The 22,765-nt window shown below is 41.0% G+C and overlaps 1 protein-coding gene across 2 annotated transcripts in view; it reads left to right on the top strand.

Annotated features, from left to right (window-relative positions):
• Nucleotides 1-22,765, top strand: part of LOC115209916 (transcription termination factor 3, mitochondrial) — a 38,771-nt gene that overhangs the window by 2,234 nt on the left and 13,772 nt on the right. The window contains exons 2-6 of one of the 2 annotated variants that reach the window (XM_029778518.2): nt 37-844; nt 5,794-5,959; nt 15,206-15,273; nt 15,680-15,770; nt 17,506-17,879. In XM_029778518.2, coding sequence (XP_029634378.1) covers nt 47-844; nt 5,794-5,959; nt 15,206-15,273; nt 15,680-15,770; nt 17,506-17,783 — 1,401 coding nt within the window. In that variant the 5' untranslated portion in view covers nt 37-46 and the 3' untranslated portion in view covers nt 17,784-17,879. Of the gene's footprint in view, nt 1-36; nt 845-5,793; nt 5,960-15,205; nt 15,274-15,679; nt 15,771-17,505; nt 17,880-22,765 lie in introns of those variants that run through there. The other variant, XM_036501605.1, reaches the window with a different exon arrangement.

Raw genomic sequence — 22,765 nt, 5'->3', positions numbered from 1 at the left:
AACATCTTCAAAAAATTTGTCCATTTTCTTTTACAGAAATGAAATAATGCTTTTAAAGCCTTTTCTACAGACGTTCAGACAACACCAAACCCTTTTGTTATCCTCTCTTCAACATGTCCGAGCAAAAGAATGCCTATCCTTAGTTTGTCGTTATTGTCATCAAAAAACTGCAGAGGTCAATACTGGCAAATATGAGAACAGTAAGCCTGTTGAAGATGAAAACAGTAACCAGTTGTCTTCAAATAATTATGAATACTTCAAATCATTTATAGAAACAGCTGCAGAAAAGAAACTTCAAAACTTTCCTCATTCCGCTCCACTTATTTATGACAAAGGCCATTTTCCTGATGGAAAGCAGTCTTCAACACTGGCTGCTGCTGCAACAGAAATTGATGAACAAAAGAATCTCAGTAAAACAACTGACTTTTTTGAAAAACAGAGAAATGTATTAAAACCTCCTGAAAAATCTAGTCTTCCCCAGAATGAAACAACTGTTGAACACTATCCAAATGACTCAAGTATCGACAAAGAATCTGATACAGAACAACCTGATGCTAAATTACCCAGTGTTACCAAACCTAGCACTGTTTATAGACCCATGTTCATTAGAGAAGAACCAGTTTATAATCTTGCATTTTATGTGAAGGAATCAAAAACATTACAGCGACTCGTACAGCTGGGTGTTGATCTTTCACATGTTGAAAAAGTGAAAGGCGCTTCAGATCATATTCTTAAGCAAGACTTTGATTCAAATATTCAACCGTATTTGAATTTTTTAATGAGCAATGGCGTTTCAGAAAAAGATTTGGGAAATTGTATCACAAAAAATCCTCTACTTTTTCAGGTAAATATTAAAAGCGATTGAGCTTTGTCTGTTTTACGATGCATGCAGCATTTTTTTTTTTTTTCCTGTTAGAAGAGGCTGTGTCCAGTGCTTATTCAATTTTTATTTATTGTATTATTCTGCTGCTCTTGGACTGCTTGTCATCACTTCCTTTCCTTTGAACCACTTCTATTGACATTTGTTATCATCTTCCCACCATTCATATTTGCCGTTGACCACTCCTTCTTCCCCTGTGTTCTCTATTACTTTTACCCCTATCTCTAATGCTAGTCATCTCTCACTCTTCACCCCTTTACTAACCCCCTTCCTTGATCTTCCTCTCTCCACACTCTCTTCTATTCACCTTCTGTACTCTCTCACTACTATGTTTATTTCTCTGACCTGTTTCATTCCAATTACTCCCACCTACCCTTATATAATGCATTATAGCCATAACTATCTCCTCTACTTCAACCAACTCCTTCTTCTTCTTTCTATTATACTTTATCCTGTTAACACCTAGCATAAATTCACCTCCTTGTTAAACCATTTTCTTTTTGTTCTTCATTATTGTGGTTTCTTGTCATGTATAATAGCCTGGAGTGTAATGGATTCTGTAATCTTTGCTTGTCTGGGGTTTTTTTTACTGTTATATTGAGTAGAGTGATTTAACTTATGACATGATTAATCTTTTCCTGCTGTGACCACACAATTTGAGAAAGATGTCCAGGGGCAGAGACAGGCAGAGTTATGTACCTTCCTACAGGCAACCAACATAACTGATGTTTTAAAATTTATTTATTTATTCTAAGGTTCATAAATTTTTATTTAGTATTTCTCGTCACTAATGAATATATGACACTTTTCACTCACATCTATTTTTAGGTTCCTTTTGCTTACCGAGAGAATCATTTTTGAAGGTATGGTCAAGGGGGTGAATATTTATATAAAATATTGGCATCCAGCTGTAGAAACATTGCCAGATAAGACCGGAGCCTGGTGCAGCCTTCTGGCTTCCCAGATCCCCGGTCGAACCGTCCAACCCTTGCTAGCATGGAGAACGGACGTTAAACGATGATGATGATGAATACTGAGACCATTATATTTAAATGATTCTTGTTTTGACAAACATTCTGATACTATTTTACATAAACAGTGTGTGTATATGTAAGTATGTATGTATATACAATGGCACTCTGTCGGTTACAACATTGGAGTTCCAGTTGATGTGATAAACAGAACTGCCCCTGCTTGTGAAATTAATGTGCAAGTGGCTGAGTACTTCACAGACCAGCAAACCTGTTTCTTTATTAGCCACAAGGGGCTAAACACAGAGGGAACAAACAAGGACAGACAAAGGGATTAAGTCGATTATATCGACCCCAGTTCGTAACTGGTACTTAATTTATCGACCCCGAAAGGATGAAAGGCAAAGTCGACCTCGGCGGAATTTGAACTCACAACGTAACGCAGACGAAATACCGTTAAGCATTTCGCCCGGCGTGCTAACGTTTCTGCCAGCTCGCCGCCTTGCATGCCCTTAACATGCTTCTCAGGGAGATTCAGCATGTCATACAATGTGTTAAGGCTGACCCTTTGAAATACAGGTACTACTCATATTTGCTAGTTGAGTGGACTTACCAAGTATGTATGTCCCATGGAAGTTAATTGTGTGATATTATTTTGGAAACTGAGTTTTGGGGAGTTTTTTTTTCTTTCTTTTCTCCTTTTGAACCACTTTTATTAACATTTTTCCCTCATTCTTATCTTCCCACCATTCATAATTATCATTGACCACGCCTCCTGTGTTCACTATTCACGACTTTTAGCCCTACCCCTATTGCTTATCACCTCTCACTCTTTAGTCCTTTACTTACTCCCTTCTTGATCTTTCAGCATGTTTAACCCATTGTGAGCAGTTTTGCATTCACTCCCCATGTGACTGCTGGTTACAGAAGGGTTTTATCTTTTCACATCATCTGAAGAAAGATAGGATTCCCAGAACCGAATATTCTGGAGCAGAAGGCTTGTTAATTTTGGCATGAAGAAGGTCTGCAAAAGTATTCATGACCCCTTGCATATTTTTCGTATTGACTTGATTATTGGATTATTTGATAGCTTCTTGTCCTACATGTTACATTTAATGTAAACTGACCACAAGATTTTAGGATGAACCTTGAACCTGGTTTGTCAAGTAGGTACACCTGCAGTGAACTTCCATTTCAGATACTTTTTATTTAAATTTCTATAACTTGACTTCTCATATATTCACTAAAACAAAAGTTTATACACAGAATGTCAACAGTCCATAGAAATGATGAGCAAATTTCATAGCTGTCTGTCTTTTGTAAAATAAGTTTTAATGATTGAAATATAATTTTCACTTTTAATATCCACAAGGCGCAGGAGTGGCTGTGTGGTAAGTAGCTTGTTTACCAACCACATGGTTCCGGGTTCAGTCCCACTGCGTGACACCTTAGGCAAGTGTCTTCTACTATAGCCTCGGGCCGACCAAAGCCTTGTGAGTGGATTTGGTAGACGAAAACTAAAAGAAGCCCGTCATATATATATATATATATCTATGCGTGTGTGTGTTTGTCCCCCTAGCATTGCTTGACAACCGATGCTGGTGTGTTTATGTCCCCGTTACTTAGTGGTTCAGCAAAAGAGACCGATAGAATAAGTACTGGGCTTACAAATCAAGTTGCTCGATTAAAGGCGGTGCACCAGCATGGCCGCAGTCAAATGCCTGAAACAAGTAAAAGAGATGTAACTAATTAGAGAGAGAGTTAGTTTAGATGAGATGCAGTTTGGGTTTGTGCCAGGGAAAAGTACCACTGATGCTATATTCCTGGTAAGGCAGCTGCAGGAGAAATACCTAGCCAAAGATAAGCCCCTGTACCTGGCTTTTGCTGACATGGAGAAAGCCTTCGACAGGGTCCCCCGATCCCTTATCTGGTGGTCAATGAGGAAACTAGGGATAGATGAATGGTTAGTGAGAGCTGTGCAAGCCATGTACAGGGACACTAAGTAAGGTGAAGGTTGGCAACGAGTACAGTGAAGAATTCCAGGTAGAGGTAGGGGTCCACCAAGGCTCAGTCCTCAGCCCCCTCCTATTTATCATAGTCCTCCAGGCAATAACGGAGGAATTCAAGACAGGATGCCCTTGGGAGCTCCTCTATGCTGATGACCTTGCTCTAATTGCTGAGTCGCTATCAGAACTGGAGGAGAAGTTTCAGGTGTGGAAACAAGGATTAGAATCGAAGGGCCTTAGAGTCAATCTAGCTAAAACCAAAGTCGTAATCAGTAGGAAGGTAGACAAATCACAAACGCCTTCAGGTAGATGGCCCTGCTCGATCTGTAGAAAAGGTGTAGGTAGAAACTCTATAAGATGCACCAAGTGTAAGCTATGGACACATAAGAGATGCAGCAATGTCAAAGGAAGGCTAACTAGGAAGATGGTTTTTGTATGTGGCAGATGCTCAGGAACAATAAACACTGAAAATGCTCTGAGACCAACTTCCGTCTCTTTCCAGGGAGAAAAACTAGAAATAGTTGATAGTTTCCGTTACCTAGGTGACCAAGTCAGCAGCGGGGGCGGGTGTGCTGAAAGTGTAACTGCTAGAGTAAGAATAGCTTGGGCAAAGTTCAGAGAGCTCTTACCTCTGCTGGTGACAAAAGGCCTCTCACACAGAGTAAAAGGCAGACTGTATGATGCATGTGTACGAACAGCCATGCTACATGGCAGTGAAACATGGGTTGTGACTGCTGAGGATATGCGTAAGCTCGCAAGAAATGAAGCCAGTATGCTCCGATGTATGTGTAATGTCAGTAGTCATACTCGGCAGAGTGTAAGTACCTTGAGAGAAAAGCTGGACCTAAGAAGCATCAGTTGTGGTGTGCAAGAGAGACGTTTGCACTGGTATGGGCATGTGGCGAGAATGGATGAAGATAGTTGTGTGAAAAAGTGTCACACCCTAGCGGTTGAGGGAACCTGCGGAAGAGGCAGACCCAGGAAAACCTGGGACGAGGTGGTGAAGGCACAACCTTCGAACTTTAGGTCTCACTGAGGAAATGACTTGAGACCGAGACCTCTGGAAGTGTGCTGTGCGCGAGAAGACCCGGCAGGACAAGTGAGTTCATAACCCATGGCCTTCTACATGGGATGGAGCCAGCCTACGTATGCATACCTTCCCTTCTTGGGACACAAAACTCTACTTGTGAAGACCTGTTGAGGCAAGTGAGGATCAGAATCGAAATTGATCAATGGAAATTGCAGATGTGTTACCAGTGCCAGTGGCAGGTAAGAAAACCATCCGTTCGTGACAATTGCCAGCGTCGTCCCGTCTGGCCTCGTGCCGGTGGCACGTAAAAAGCACCATCCGTTCGTGTCCGTTGCCAGCCTCGCCTGGCCCCCTTGCCGGTGGCACATAAAAAGCACCATCCGTTCGTGACCGTTTGCCAGCTCTGGCACCTGTGCGGGTGGCACGTAAAAAGCACCCACTACACTCACGGAGTGGTTGGCGTTAGGAAGGGCATCCAGCCGTAGAAACACTGCCAGATCTGACTAGGCCTGATGAGCCTTCTGGCTTCACAGACCCCAGTTGAACCGTCCAACCCATGCTAGCATGGAAAACGGATGCTAAACGATGATGATGATGACAGAACCATGAACTTCCGCAAGTCAGCAAGACAAATAGGAGTTATTTTTTAGACCTGTTAGTATCAAAAATTAGCATAAAGCCCTAAAATTCCAGGGGATGGGGTATATCTCAGATATCAGAGGACCTGGAAATCTGAGATTTGGCATGACTTAGACATTAGAAAAGAAGTAATATATCTACTTAGTTTGAAAGAAATCTGAGGTGATCGTCGTGTTTTCTGATTATGTTTGGAATGACCGTGTGTGTGTGTGTGTATACATATTCATTTAATATTTGTTTTACTTTGATGTTTTTATTATATTGCAGATTGATGTGAACAGCCTTGAAGCTAACATCAGTTATTTGCAATCAAAAAACTTTTCTTTTGATGGAATTGGGCGCATAATTACCATTGCTCCTCGATTTCTTTTGATGTCAGTTTCTGCCTTGGATGGCAAACTTGGATACTATCAAAATTTTTTCAAGCTAGCAGGTATCTATGAATTTATGAGATGCTGATGTTTAATTTTTTATCATTATTATTAATATTTTTTATTATTATTAATGCAGTGAGCTGGCAGAATCATTAGCATCTGGGGAAAAATGCTTGGGAGCATTTCGTCTCTATGTTCTGAGTCCAAATGCTACTGAGGTCGACTTTGCCTTTCATCTTTTCAGGGTCAATAAAATAAGTACCAGCTGAAAACTAGGGTCGATGTAATTGAATTACCCTCTCCCCTGAAGTTGTTGGCCTTGTGCCAAAATTTGAAATCATTATTATTGGATGGGACTTTGATCAATTTGGATCAATCTAAAAGCTTCAATAGGGTCAACCACCAATACTTGGCTGCTGTCCTCACGGCGGCCAGTTTCGGTCCCATTTTCCATGGCTGGATAGCTTTTGTACAGCAACATTTGCTTGGTAGTTCAGATGAATGAACATCACGTGTTCGCTCCGTCAAGGATGCCCACTCTCATCTCTTCTGTATGAACTGGCTTTAGAGCCACTACTGTGGAAATTGGAGGTGTTAAGAGGCATCTCACATGAACTAGGACATGAGAGAACTGTGTCAGACAGCAAGCACAAAGACCTGGTCTGCACTGCTCTAAAAGAATATGAGGTGGTGACAGGGGCAAAAATTAATGAGGAAAAGTCAGTGGGTCTGTAGCTCAGCACCAGGAGAGGCAGGTCCATGCCATCCAATAAGGTCACAGGACGCTCGGCAGAAAGACCAGATAAATTTCTCAGGGTCTACTTCAGTCCAGATCTCCAGATGGCAAAGAACTGGGACAAGGTGATGAGCAGGGTGGTCAATCTCACCCAGAAAAGGGCCAAGAGAAAGTTATCCCTGAAAAGCCAGGCAGAGGTGGTAAATGCACACATCACCTCCATCATATATCTGACTGTCATGCCTTGCCCCAGTTTACGTCTGACCAGACTGGAGTGTGTATTCCACTGGTCAGGCACTCCATTTGCTGTCAACACTTGCTGAACAGAGGGTTGGGCACACTGTTGATGCAGAGACATGTGCTGAGGCTGCAACATCTCCAGAGATTCCTGAACGGTGGTTGCCTTTTGTCAGAGAGCTTCCCACAGCTTGTCTCTTTGTCAGAGCTGTGGTCCTGGATCAAGTGTAAACCAAAGCGAGGCACCTAGCACCCAGAATGTTGCCAGGTGTTCAGCCACCTATCAGTCAGGCAATGCAGCCACTGGCAATTCTACTCAGGCTTTCTATAGAGGATTAGTGGCAGGCAAGTGTGTCAGCATTCTTGGGGAAACTCTGGACATCAACGACAATGAGCTGGCTGGTTTGTTCTGGAGGATTTTTGAGCTGGGGCCTATGGATAACTTCTAGAAATCCCTGACCTGGCCAGTTCGGGGTAAACTCTAGACATGGAAGTGCTGTCAGCTGAGCCTTTATGTCAAACACTTGCTGTCACGTGTAGGACAGATCTGGCTCTCAGCTGAGTCCATTGTGAAGATTGCCCTGCCACCTTTCTTTGACCGAGAAGGGCAAGCAGTGTTACTTTGTCTGGTAGCCTTAGCGAAAGGGGTTTTATGGTGAACCAAATTGAATAGGCTGAAGACAAACACTTTCCTCTTCGGCCAAACCCTCGACTTTTTCAAGTTCCAATTGAAAAGGAAAGTGAGTATAGAGAGGGAAGGGTTGCCTCCCAGCAATTTTATCAAAAGGTGGGTGAATGTAGTATGAATAGCCCAAGTGAATGGGCCTACTCTAAGCATAAGACTAGATCAAGGTTAGAAGAAGAGGAGAGAGCACTTGCCCTAGAGATCAGGATGATTGTGGTTTTGTGGGGTTTCCCTCTTTTGAAGTTTTTACTTGTTAATAACTTTTATCATTTTCCTTTGTTTACACATTCTAATTCCACTTGTTTTGCATTGTCTTGTACCATCCTCAATCTTTTATATGAACCTTCAGTGATTAATAAAGAAAAGATTATTATTATTATTGTCATCATTGAGTGTGGGAGCAGGGCATGCCATCAAAGTGACACAGGGGTACAAATATACGAAGCCCAATATACCCATCATGACTACCCATCTGATAAGGGTACACCAGGCACATGCATCATAACCATATGTGCGCAACATGGTGAATTCGTATCAAGATAAGCAACACATGACCTTGCAGGTGGGCCCAGTTGGAATTTTCTTTAGGTCAAGTAGCTGATCCCACTCAAAAGGTCTCTGAATAAGAGTTGTTTAAGGATATTGAATGAAACACCCATATTTCCAAAGGTGAATTATTGAAACCCCAAAGAGTTCCTCTCGACACATGGCTATGATGCTCCTTCACTACTTCTGCTCATGACCAGAGATGCACATATCGTCAGCAACAAAGTACCAGTCAATTTACCTCCTCCCCTGTGCCTAGAGCAGAAAAAGTTATTATTGGACAGCCAACAGAATTGTTAACATGCCAGATAAAATACTGCTTAGCATTTTGTCTGTATTTATGGTCTGAGTTCAAATTCTTCCAAGGTTGACTTTGCCTTCAAGGTCAATAAAATAAGTACCAGTTGAGCACTGGGGTCGATGTCATTAAGCCCCCTTCCCTGAAATTTCAGAAAAGACTATTATTATGATATTTCATCCATCTTTACGTTCTGAGTTCAAATTCCACCCCACTGGGGTCTATGTAATCGACTTACCCTTCCTCGAAAATGCTGGCCTTGTGCCAAAATTTGAAACCATTATTATTATTATTATGGTGGTGGTGGTAAAAGTTACAATAATCCTACATTTAATAAGCTATGCAAAAAGCTCTGGTGCTGGGGTCACGTAAAAAGCATTTGGTGACAAGTGCCACGTAAAAAGCACTGGTGATGGTGCCATAAGCACCCAGTATATTCTGTAAACTGGTTGGCATTAGGAAGGGCATCCAGCTGTAGAAACCAAGTCAAAACAGACTGGTTATATAATCATAAAACTCAGTCCTATTTCATGGATTTCCTATTCATATCAACTCATTTTCGTAGGTTTTCTATTAGATTTCCATCCAGGAATTGTTCTGGGCACCACAGTACTTAGATGTTCCTGCTTTTAATGAATTCCTTGATTATTCCAGGGGTATTACTTTAGAGTGTCATGCAGCAAAAATTGACGACTGGCCTAAATGACTTTTGTCATCGGAAAACATAGTCGACTGTAAGATCTTTTGTTCATGAAACCTTTGATCACAAAAAGGGAACAATCCTTTTTCCATATATGTAGCCCCAAACCATGATATTGCCACTATGATGTTATGTTGAAGATATCCACAGCATAGTGAGCTAACAGTTACTCAGCATTCAACTTCAATAGCAATGGCTCAAAAAAATTCATTTCAGTTAATGAAGTTCTTCAGATTTTCCTCTGAAGAGCAAAATACATCAATGCCTACTTTGTTTTAAACAATGTATTCCTTCTAAATATTGGATTTCTTTGATACTCTCATCTATGCCTTAATCTGTCTAGCCTATCTATCCACCTATCGATCTGTCCACCTGTCTATTTATCAATCCACGTATATTTCTATCTCACTGTATCAACCAAACTATCAATTTGTGAGGGATTGTGTTGGGGTGGTGGGGGATAGTTATATGCATGATGTCCACCTTATAGGAGTGTACATGAGTGCATTGGTGTGTCTTGGTCAAACTCTTTTTACCGGGCCCAAGGGCATTGGTGGAAGGTCGAGGCAGGGGACCTGTGGTTATAGTCATGATGGGGCACTCAGGTACGATAGAATGTACTTCCTTTCATGCAGGCAAGGATTAAATACCTCACTGCTGCTATTTAGGCAAACATCCAGGCATTGGGTACCTTTTAAAATCGCTCTCTTCTCAGTCAGGTATAATTTGCACTTCCTGCTACTATTGAAGTACTTGCATCTCTCAAGGATCTTCCCCTTTATGCTGTACTCTAGGGCACTTTCCTTCCAAGCCCAGGCATGCTTGGCTAGGGTTGTGCTGTTACAGCTCTCTGGGATGGTGAATGAGGACTAGTGGTTATTAAAGCAGGTTCTGAAGGAGCCTTCCGTTGCCCCCACATATATCCGCTCACTCGATTGTCCATTGGGTCTTGTTGCTGTTACTTCTGCCTTGTAAACAACTGTTTCCGTATCACATTGGCCATTTAGTGGACCAGTTGTGTTACCCCGACATGAACATCTGCCTCAGTCTCAGGTCTGGGACTACTTACTTTCAGGGATGTTGACTGGCACAAACTGATTAGATTTGGGGATTGATCCAGTACTGGACAAGGATTCTGGATTATTTTTTCCAGTTTTTTTACTTTATTTTTGAGAGCGGTCAGGTTCATTTTTAGTATTCTCGTTTGTGAGAGCAGTTGAGTTTATTTCAGATATTCTCATTTTAAAAATCACCTCCAGCTAATCATTGAGAGGACATTGATGTTGGTTTGGCGGAGGTTTGTGCTCTTTGAGTGCTCTTGTTGTTATGTAATTTTAGCTGATTGTGTTGAGTAAATTTCACTTTTATGGGCAGATAAATTTAATTAACAGGTGTAAAAGCAATAACATTATGGATAAACACTAAAATTGAAATTCTTAATGCATCTTACATGTTTGATTTGTTACTAAAATTATCCTAGATGGCAACTTTTACCACTTTTTAGGATGAGGTACATTAATTTGAATTAATTAAAATGTGGTGTGCAAGAGAGACAACTGCACTGATATGGTCATGTGGTGAGAATGGATGAGGATGGCTGTGTGAAAACGTGCCATACCGTAGTAGTTGAGGGAACCTGTGGAAGAGGTAGACATCGAAAATCAAATTCATTGACTGGCATCTGTGATAGTGGAGCGCTAAGAGTACCATACAAGTGAGATCATTGCATGAGCAACAAGCTGGCCTCTGTGCCGATGCACGTTAAAAACACCATTCGAGCATGATTGTTACCTGTGTCGCATTACTAGCACCTGTGCTGGTGGCATGTGAAAAAACATTCGAGCGAGGTTGTTGCCAGTGCCGCTGGACTGGCTCCTGTGCAGGTGGAAAGTAAAAAACACCATTTGACACTAAACATCGCAAGCAGTTTAGTGTCCAATGAAGGAAAGGCACACATAAGTGGACGGGTTACACCCCTGGCATAGGCCACAAGGTTATGGTCTCACAGCATATTTCCAGCGGTCCCGGTCACTAGTCATTGCCTCGGTGAGGCCCAATGTTCGTAGGTCATGCTTCACCACCTCATCCCAGGTCTTCTTGGGTCTACCTCTTCCACAGGTTCCCTCAACCGCTAGGGTGTGGCACTTTTTCACACACCTATCCTCATCCATTCTCGCCACATGACCATACCAGCACAGTCGTCTCTCTTGCACACCACATCTGATGCTTCATAGGTCCAACCTTTCTCTCAAGGTACTTACACTCTGCCGAGTATGCACACTGACATTACACATCCATCGGAGCATACTGGCTTCATTTCTTGCGAGCTTACGCATGTCCTCAGCAGTCATGGCTCATGTTTCACTGCCATGTAGCATGGCTGTTCGTACACATGTGTCATACAGTCTACCTTTTACTTTGAGTGAGAGGCCCTTTGTCACCAGCAGAGGTAAGAGCTCTCTGAACTTTGCCCAAGCTATTCTTACTCTAGCATTTACACTTTCAGCACACCCGCCCCCGCTGCTGACTTGGTCACCTAGGTAATGGAAACTATCAACTATTTCTAGTTTTTCACCCTGGAAAGAGACGGAAGTTGGTCTCAGAGCATTTTCAGTGTTTATTGTTCCTGAGCATCTGCCACATACAAAAACCATCTTCCTAGTTAGCCTTCCTTTGACATTGCTGCACATCTTATGTGTCCATAGCTTACACTTGGTGCATCTTATAGAGTTTCTACCTACACCTTTTCTACAGATCGAGCAGGGCGTTTGTGATTTGTCTACCTTCCTACTGATTACGACTTTGGTTTTAGCTAGATTGACTCTAAGGCCCTTCGATTCTAATCCTTGTTTCCACACCTGAAACTTCTCCTCCAGTTCTGATAGCGACTCAGCAATTAGAGCAAGGTCATCAGCATAGAGGAGCTCCCAAGGGCATCCTGTCTTGAATTCCTCCGTTATTGCCTGGAGGACTATGATAAATAGGAGGGGGCTGAGGACTGAGCCTTGGTGGACCCCTACCTCTACCCGGAATTCTTCACTGTACTCATTGCCAACCCTCACCTTACTAGCAGCGTCCCTATACATGGCCCGCACAGCTCTCACTAACCATTCATCTATCCCTAGTTTCCTCATTGACCACCAGATAAGGGATCGGGGGACCCTGTCAAAAACTTTCTCCATGTCAACGAAAGCCAGGTACAGGGGCTAGGTATTTCTCCTGCAGCTGTCTTACCAGGAATTTAACATCAGTAGTACTTTTCCCTGGCATGAACCCAAACGGCATCTCATCCAAACTGACTCTCTCCCTAATTAGTTGGGCTATGACCCTCTCCATGACCTTCATTACCTGATCTAACAGCTTGATACCTCTGTAATTATTTGTATCTAAAGCATCACCTTTACCTTTGTAGCAGTTGACTATTATGCTGCTACACCAGTCATTGGGTATGACTCTTTCGTGTATCACCTGGTTAACTATACAGGTGACTAGGCTATAGCCAACACTACCAGATATTTTGAGCATCTCTGCAGTAATTCCTGATAGGCCTGGGGCTTTCCCTGTCTTCATACTTTTAATTGCTTTATCTACCAAGGTACTGTCAACTCAGATAGCTGGTCCCTCTGTTGGGTCAACATTTGGCAGACTCTCTTTCTCCCATTCATTTTCTTTATTGAGCAACCTTTCATAGTGGTGTCTCCAAACCTCTCTCTTTGCATCCTCATTTAGCGCAAGTGAACCATCATCCATGCGGACACATTTCTCTCCTACAACATCACGATTCTCTCTCACACGCTGTCTTGCAACACGAAATACCTCAAGTCTTTGGTCCTCACGGCGCAGAACATTGGCAAATTTTTTCTTATCTGCTTCCCCTCTGGCTAAATATACCTGTCTCCTAGCTTCTCCTCAGGCAGTCTGATACAATTCCCTGCTACCACCATGGTGGTGATATATATATATATGGTAGATGAAAAGGGATTGAAGCCCATCATATATATATGATGAGTTTCATTTAGTTTCCGTCTGCTAAATTCACTCACAAGGCTTTAATCAACCCAAGACTTTAATAGATGGCTCTTGCCCAAGGTACCATGCAGTGAGACTGAACTTAAGACCTTGAGGTTGGAAAATCAATGTCCTAACCACAGAATCATACCTGTGCCTGTATACTTGTATCCAAATTTGCCTATGTACATATATCCAAAACTTACAGAACCATTTCAGAATATACACCCAGCACTTCCAATATAATTGCTGCTCCAGCTTTAGTTGAATATATTGCAAACTTGATGCAGTGTGTTGACTCGTGTAATGCAAGTGAATGCTGAAGGAACTGCGCAGTATCCCATATAGTTGTAGTCCAGATCAAAAGCAGGAATAGATTGTCTGTTACTTTAAGTTATTCATATGCCATAAGTTTAACTAAAACTGACACAGACTTTAATATAATATAATTCCTGCTTGTATGGAATAAAGGATAATTAAAATCGAGGGGCCTTAGAGTCAACCTAGCTAAAACCAAAGTACTAATAAGTAGGAAGGTAGACAATCCACAAATGTCTTCAGGAAGATGGCCCTGCTCGATCTGTAGAAAAGGTGTAGGTAGAAACTCTATAAGATGTACCCAGTGTAAGCTATGGACACATAAGTGGTGCAGCAATGTCAAAGGAAGGCTAACTGGGAGGATAGTTTTTGTATGTGGCAGATGCTCAGGAGCATTAACCTCTGAAAATGTGCAGAAAACAACTTCCGTCACTTTCCAGGGGGAAAAACTAGAAGTAGTTGATAACTTCCGTTACCTAGGTGACCAAGTCAGTAAGCGGGGTGGGTGTGCTGAAAGTGTAACTGCTAGAATAAGAATAGCCTGGGCAAAGTTTAGGGAGCTCTTACCTCTGCTGGTGACTAAAGGCCTCTCGCTCAGAGTAAAAGGCAGACTGTATGATGCATGTATACGAACAGCCATGCTACATGGCAGTGAAACATGGGCTGTGACTGCTGAGGACATGCGTAAGCTCGTGAGGAATGAAGCCAGTATGCTCCGATGGATGTGTAATGTCAGTGTGCATACACGACAGAGCGTTAGTACCCTGAGAGAAATGTTGGACCTAAGAAGCATCAGCTGTGGTGTGCAAGAGAGACGATTGCGCTGGTATGGTCATGTGGCGAGAATGGATGAAGATAGGTGTGTGAAAAAGTGGCAATCCCTAGCAGTGGAGGGAACCTGTGGAAGAGGTAGACCCAGGAAAACCTGGGACGAGGTGGTGAAGCACGACCTTTGAACTTTAGGTCTCACTGAGGAAATGACCAGCGACCGAGACCTTTGGAAATATGCTGTGCGTGAGAAGACCAGGCAGGACAAGTGAGTCCAGCCCACTTATGCATGACTTTCCTCCCTTGGACACAAAGACCTGTTGAGGCAAGCAAAGTTGATATCAAACCTCATCCGACGACAGGCACCTATGCCAACCCCACTTTGCTTGCGAAGACCTGTTGGGGCAAGTGAAATCGGAATCGAAATTGAACCAATCCTATGACTGGCACCCGGCAGATGCCAGGACCCCTGGACTGGAGATATGTAAAAAGCACTATCCGAATCGTGGCCGATGCCAGCGCCGCCTCGACTGGATTCCGTGTCGGTGGCACGTAAAAAGCACCATCCGAAGCCAGTGCCGCCTCGACTGGCTTCCGTGCCAGTGTCACGTAAAATGCACCAATCCGACCGTAGCCGATGCCAGCCTCGCCTGGCACCAGTGCAGGTGGCACGTAAAAAGCACCCACTACACTCACGGAGTGGTTGGCGTTAGGAAGGGCATCCAGCTGTAGAAACACTGCCAGATAAGACTGGAGCCTGGTGCAGCCTTCTGGCTTCCCAGATCCCCGGCCGAACCGTCCAACCCATGCTAGCATGGAAAGCGGACGTTAAATGATGATAATGATGATGATGATGAATTTCATGTTTTTTCAATAATTTAAATTCAAATTAGACATTCTGTGTAATGTTTTACTTCTAGAATGAAATATAGGTCTGGTAGCTTTTTCTGAAACTGTTATGTTTTTCTATTCAATGGTTCCTTTTGTTAATCCATTCCTTCTCTGACAGGTAATCAAATCCGAGAAGTAATATGCCAACAACCGAAACTTATCACATATGACGTCAAAGCAATTAAAGTAAGTAATGGATATTATTTTTAATTACAAATTAGATTAATTTTAAAATTCAATTTCTTGTAAGAAGAGTTTTAAAGCTAGTGTTTGAAGTCACACTAGTGTTTCTTTTATATAGGCTTGAAGGCTTACAAGCTATAGGAAACAAGAACTTATGGCCTTTGTGTCTTTTCTGAGGACATCTGTCATAACAAAATTGTCCTTATGCTTGATAAAAACATTGTTCTTTATACAGTACAAGAGTACTAAATATTTGACTTTTAACTCAGGAGTTTCTATGTCACTCCTGGCCTCTACATTTGCCCAAAACTTATCCCTAATTAAGAAATTATATAGTCCTGTATAGTTATGCAATTTATTATCTTTACTTGCCATAAATTTTCACTTTCTATCATATTTTATTTTTCAGGCAATCCATTTTGAAATGAAAGAATTTCTTGGTTTCACAAATTCAGATCTACAAAAAATATTTTTGTTAGCTCCAAAAGTTTACTTTTCCAGTAAGCACAAATGATTTTTTTTTCTTTCTAATACTGGGGTTATTGTTTGATCAAACAAACTTATATCATGTAAGCAGTCGGTCAAAGAACTTGGTATGATACATAAAATATTTCAGATATACCATGCTTCTGGCTGGTTCATGATCTCTCTGGAAACATAGATGTGGAGCAATTTATCATATAGTGCACTATGGAAATTTGGGCATGCTGTATTTCCTTTAGTTTAGATTAACTCTTTAGCATTCAGATTTCTTTTGTCAACGGTGATGCTTATTTATTTACATTGCTTTGAATTAATCCTGCATTACCTTGTAGCTTCAAGATTTCGATGTGGTTGTTTAATTTTAGAATGACATTGTAAGGTAGGTGAGAAGCCACATGTGGCCACTTTGCACATATAACAGGTAGAATATTTGGGCCTGATAAGTGCCATAAGAGAGATAAAGTGAACTTGATTACAACAGTAATCAACACACATATGAGTATTGTCTTTGAGCTACTGAGGTTACTGATATTATTTGGGGGATATTCTAATCTGAGCAAAAAGAATATTGTTCTAGAATGGTGTTGTTATAGTATTTTTAGTAACATGAAGATGGTATTTTAGAGATGAGGCTTAACCTTTGTCATTAATTCAGCTGATATTTTTAATGAGATTTTTATTCAGTTAAGTTTCTTCTGTAGTGTAGTATTAATAATTATATATTTTTCTACAATTAAATTTGTCCTCTTGAAATATCAACTAAAAATATATATCATCACCATCATCATCCAGTATCTGTTTTCCATGCTAGCTTGGGTTAAACAGTTTGATTGGGGCTGGTAAGCTGGAGCACTGCAACAGGTTCCACTGTCTGTTTTGGCTTGGTTTCTAATGCCAGCCATTCCACAGAGTGTACTGGGTGTCTTTTACATGTCACCAGCACAGGTGCCTTTTATGTGACTGGCACTGGCCATGACCATGATTCCACTTAGCTTGACATGTCTTCTCAAGCACAGTGAATCACCAAAGGTCTCAATCACTTGTCATCGCTTCCATGATACTCAACATCTAAAGATCACACTTCACCAGTTGTCCCACCTCTTCATAGGTCTACTTGTAATTATTAAATTATATTAACTTCATTTTTTTTTTCTTGCTGTGCTTCAGATCAGATTTTGTGCCTATAATGATATTTGGTGGCATGTAAAGGCCTCGAGCCCGTGGCACGTAAAAATCCTCGTGTCGGTGGCACGTAAAAAGCACCATCCGTTCGTGGCCATTGCCAGCCTCGCCTGGCCCCCGTGCTGGTGGCACATAAAAAAAGCACCATCCGATCGTGGCCGTTAGCCAGCCTCGTCTGGCACCTGTGCCGGTGGCACGTAAAAAGCACCCACTACACTCATGGAGTGGTTGGCATTAGGAAGGGCATCCAGCCATAGAAACATTGCCAGATCAAACTGGGCCTGGTGCAGCCTTCTGGCTTCCCAGACCCCAGTTGAACCGTCCAACCCATGCTAGCATGGAGAACGGACATTAAACGATGATGACAATTTGGTGAGCTGTAAAATGTTTGGAGCAAGAACTTTTATAAAAGTGTTTACAGTATTATAGCAGAAAGATTGATGTCATTTTTATTTTAGCTTTTAATGAAACTTTTTAAAATAGATTATGTGAAAGTTTTAAGTAATACAGTTTGTCATCTTTTCCTCTTTAACCACATTTTGTTATTGTTTCTGTTCTGTTGTTTTTCAGATAAATATCTTCTCACTAATAAATTTGAATACCTTCATCATGAAATGGGCTTGAATCATGTACAATTAGTTCAATGGCCAGGCATATTCCGAACACGCCTTTTCAAAATTAAGGAACGGCATCAATTTTTGAAACACCTTAAACGAAACCAGTATGATCCATGCAAAGAGAACTATGTATCATTAAAAGCTTTGGTCACTAAGACTGATAAAGAATTTTGCACAACCGTTGCTAAATCTTCTGCAGCTGAGTTTAACCAATTTCTAAAAACATTGTAATTTAAAGCATTGAGTGTGACCAAATGTATAGAGACAAATTCTTAGAAGAGAATGTTAAAGCTTGTCAATATTTTAATAAATAACTTTGAACTTGGATTTTTTGGTTTTTCTTTACTTGATGTTCAGGTTATTTCTCTTGTTATTTCTCTTGTTATGCATAATTCAATGTTGAGACAATAGAGAAAGCAGCAGGGAGTAATTAGTAATGACTTGAGTTTGTAAATGAAGATTTTTAACAAAACAGTTGTCCAACGTGGTACACAGCCATGCAAGTATGGCTGTGTACCACGTTGGACAACTGTCCTCTATTGCAGCCTCACACTGATCAAAACCTTATGAGTAGATTTGGGAGAATGTCGGTGGCACGTAAAAAGCACCATCCGAATCGTGGCCGAAGCCAGTGCCACCTCGACTGGCTTCCGTGCCGGCGGCACGTAAAATGCACCAATCCAACCGTGGCCGATGCCAGCCTCGCCTGGCACCAGTGCAGGTGGCACGTAAAAAGCACCCACTACACTCACGGAGTGGTTGGCGTTAGGAAGGGCATCCTGCTGTAGAAACACTGCCAGATAAGACCGGAGCCTGGTGCAGCCTTCTGGCTTCCCAGATCCCCGGTCGAACCGTCCAACCCATGCTAGCATGGAGAACGGACGTTAAACGATGATGATGATGAAACTGAAATGAGCTCATCATGTATATATATATCTGTGTGTCTGTGTGTGCGCATGTATAAATGTCTCCAGTGTTGACATTGTATCATCATCATTTAATGTCCATTTTCCATGCTGGCATTGGTTGGACGGCTTGTCAGCCAGGGATCTGTTCTGGCATGATTTCTATGGCTGGACCCTTCTTAACACCAACCACTTTACAGAGTGAGCTGGGTACTTTTTATATGCTCCCAGTATGGGTACATTCATGCAGCAATGGTATGAGGGCATTTAACAGGGCACCAACACCTGCAAACGACATGCCTCTATGTATGGATAACGGATTTTACTTATCTTGACGTGTCTTCTTAAGTACACTAAATTGCCACAACTCCCAGTCCCTTGTCATTTCCTCAGTGAAGCCCAGTGTCTGAAGATCCTTTCTCACTACTTTGTCTCACATCTTGGTTTACTCCTTCCACAGGTTCCCTCCATAATTAAAGAACAGCATAAGTCTCACCATCTCACAGGCAGAGGCATTCATTTCCAATCTACTTTGTAAAACATCTGGCCATGGAGAAATATTACTTTGCTTAGAAATAGATGAGTGTTGGTAACAGGAAGAGCACCTGGTATGATAAAGTTTTAGAAGAACATAATTCACAGAAATACCCACCTAAGAAAACTCAGAAACCTTATCAATGATTTTAATATTGACTACTACAAGCATATTATATGTAAGAAGCTTAATAAGGGATATAAAATTATGCTATTTTCCATCTTGGATAATATCAACTTGGAAGGACTCAGAATTGTTGAGGACTTGGTATTCAAAACCCAGTCTACCTAAACAACCTCAGATTACCTTGAAGGACCCTCTCTCTCTCTTTCAGAGAGGCACTGAGCAGCTATACGCACACATACACACATGGCAGTAACTTCCACCTACCAAATTCAATCACAGAGCTTCGGTTGGCTCGGGGCTATAGTAGACCATAAACTGAATTCCTCCTTTAACTCTGTTATTAGGTTGATTAGTCCATCCAAATCTGACATAGGTCACATTAACAAAATCATTACAGATAGGATATTCCCCACATAGAGAAACCTTGTGAAACTGTTGACTGATTTAAAAATTCATCTAACAAAATTTATGCAGATAGATACTGAATCCTATTAATCCTTCATCATGAAGAACTCTATCTATGAAGGATGTTGACGTAATTTTAGCAGCTACGAAAACAGTCACTTTAGATTGACAACTTGTGGGCTTGTAAAAACAGGTTAGAAAACTTCAAAACTATGGGCACAAGTGACTCGGGCCCAGGTTATTGATGTGGTAGATTTGTACATATTGCATAATATTAAGAGTGTCTTCACTGATATAGGAGGTGGACTGAAAGAGTTGATGCCCTACTCTTATTCTGTAGGTTTAGCAAAGTTGATCTAGAACACACAACTAAAAGAATCAGAAATATTTTCAGTAGTAATGGTCTATCTGTTACTATAGATAGGGACATTATAATGACACAGATATAATGCTGACCTCACTATGGGTTTGTAGTCTTACCACTAACACAGTACATGAACTGAAACTTTAATCAACAAGAGCCATCATCAAATCCATAGTAAATAGTGCATCCACAAGAATATCTAGACTATTGGTACTTATATCCTAATGCAGAATGCCCAATACTATAATGACACTGGGTATGTAGAGAAGATCTCTCATCTTCCCACAGGGTGCATGCACTTGTTCTACCCACCACCTCCAGAAGCCATTTAAATCAGAATGTACTAGATTTGGTCTTACATCAGATAGCAATACGATAGATCACATCGGTAGTGGGTTACAATGTTTACATTCAGCAACTGAAGTTGTAAACAAAATAGATCTCATAGAACCCCTTTTGGTACCCTGTCCTAGATGAAGGATCACATCCAACACCATTAAACCAAATAAAGAGGTGAAATTAGATCTTCCACATAGAAAGTATAAGAATAGGTTACATAAAAGGAGAACAGTTTGGTTTACCTCACCTTTGTGTGGAATATTGCTAGAGATATACATGGCATCTTCAGATCCCTTGAATACCATAAAATATTCAACAGACACACTATGAAATTATCTTACTCAGCCACACCAAACTGCTTTGAATGACAGGAAACTGAACCCTAGGACAGCTTCTGGTAAAATGTTAACCCCAGTTTGGTTCAACACTAGTGGCTCTGAAAGGCAGCTTCCAAGGGAGCATATGGTACCTATAATTCAGTCAAATCTGGAAATTATACTGAAACCCTGTTAAGTAATTTTAGAATCGCTTCTAATTGTTTGCTTGATAATCAATGCCTTAGGAAGAATATAGTTTATAAGGACACTGTTTCTATTAATACTAAACCTTTCCATTACATTGGAGCTTACATAATCCCAATTTAAATGAAGATATAACCAAACCCACTAGTTTAAGAACATTGATAAGCATAAATCTACATCTTTGGCTGAGCTGGTATGGGACTTAAAACTGGGGAAAGTACCATACAAAATTTTCTGGTTTGTGGTGAGAACTGATTTCCTGTAAATGGGCAGAGGCAGGGAGTGCAACCTATGTTCATTGGAAGCACTATAAAACCATATACACTAAGGGTAATATTAACAAATGTAACATGGTTTTGATATGATGCCGGCACAAATACATTACCTTTGCAAAACTCACAGGATTCATATTTGTTTCTCCCGCCATTCATGTACTTTAACCCCCTAAACAGATCTATTAACAACTATAATGAAATTTCCCTGTTGTAAACCCACTGCCCAGTTTGTTGGTTATTGTTGGAGGCCTACTACTTCCATCATCAATATCCTGAGTCACTTAGCCCTATCATTTAGTCAATAATTCAATAACCAATACATACTGTCTCTAACTTCACCACTGTATAGGAACATCAATCAAATAGTGCTCTGTCCTCAATTTAGTACTTACTTTTTTCCATGTGTGTTAAGCAGCTTGCTTACCAACCACATGGTTCCGGGTTCAGTCCCACTGCATGCGTCTTGTACTATAGCCTCGGGCCAACCAAAGCCTTCTGAGTGGATTTGGTAGACGGAAACTGAAAGAAGCCTATCATATATATGTATGTATGTATGAGGGTGAGTTAAAACGTAATGCCATTTTGTTTAGGACAGGTATAACTGCCAACACAGGAACATGTATCATACATCAAAATGAAGCTGGTCCTCTGTGGATCAGATCCCTACTTCTCAACATAGTCACCATTTCTCTCAATAGCAATGTTCCACCTTCGAATGAGAGCATGTATCCCTGCCCCGAAAAAAATTCTGTTGACTGTTCTTTGAGCCACTTCTTCAGTTTTCACTTCCTCGTCACTGGAATAATGTTTGCCTCTCAAACCCTCTTTCAAGAGGCCAAAGAGATGATAGTCTGAAGGAGCTAAATTGTAGAGAAACTTTTCCCGCGTCCAGAAAAACCTTATACCTACAGATTTTATGCTAAGACTTTATTGCAGAGTACAGACTACAATGCATCAGGGAAACTACAACAAAATCATTTCATTATTTTACTACAATGGCCAGGTGTGGGGCTGTGTGGTAAGAAGCTTCCTTCCCAACCACATGGTTCCAGTTTTGGTCCCACTGCGTGACACCTTGGACAAGTCTCTTCTACTGTAGCTTTGGACCAACCAAAGCCTAGTGAGTGGATTTGGTAGACGGAAACTGAAAGAAGCTTGTCATATATATATATATATATATATATATATATATCGTATTTATATAAGCTTAAAACTTATAGTATCACTGTGCAATGACTAAGAAAAATAGTCTAATAATAGGGCATATAAGCCCTCAACAGAAAAAAGTAGGCTTTTCTATCCATGTGGGACTCCAAATATTTTCCTTAGTCATTGCACGGTGATTGCTTTAAGCTTATATAAAAACACCATTATTATTATTTACAGGATTGTAAAACTCAGCACCGTATAACAAAAGCATAAGTCCTGGGGTTGATTTGTTTGACCAAAAACCCTTTAAGGCCGTGCTCCAGCATGGCTGCAGTCAAATGAATGAAACAAGTAAGAGATAAAACATATTTTAAATGGATATGTTATAAATGTTCCTTATCGAAGCAAAAAGCCTGAAATTTTGAAGGAAGTGAGGCAGATGATTTCATTGACACCAGTATCACATTGGTACTTTACTTTATCAGCCCTGGAGATATAAAAAATAAAGTTGACTTTGGTGAGATTTGAACTCAGAATATAAAGATCTAGAACAAATAGTGCTAAACATTTTTTTTTTTCCAAATCCTTAAATGA

Source organism: Octopus sinensis, linkage group LG3, assembly GCF_006345805.1.
Source record: "Octopus sinensis linkage group LG3, ASM634580v1, whole genome shotgun sequence".
Lineage (NCBI taxonomy): Eukaryota > Metazoa > Mollusca > Cephalopoda > Octopoda > Octopodidae > Octopus > Octopus sinensis.
Note: the sequence above shows the minus strand (reverse complement) of the source record. Positions and strands in the feature narration are given on the sequence as shown.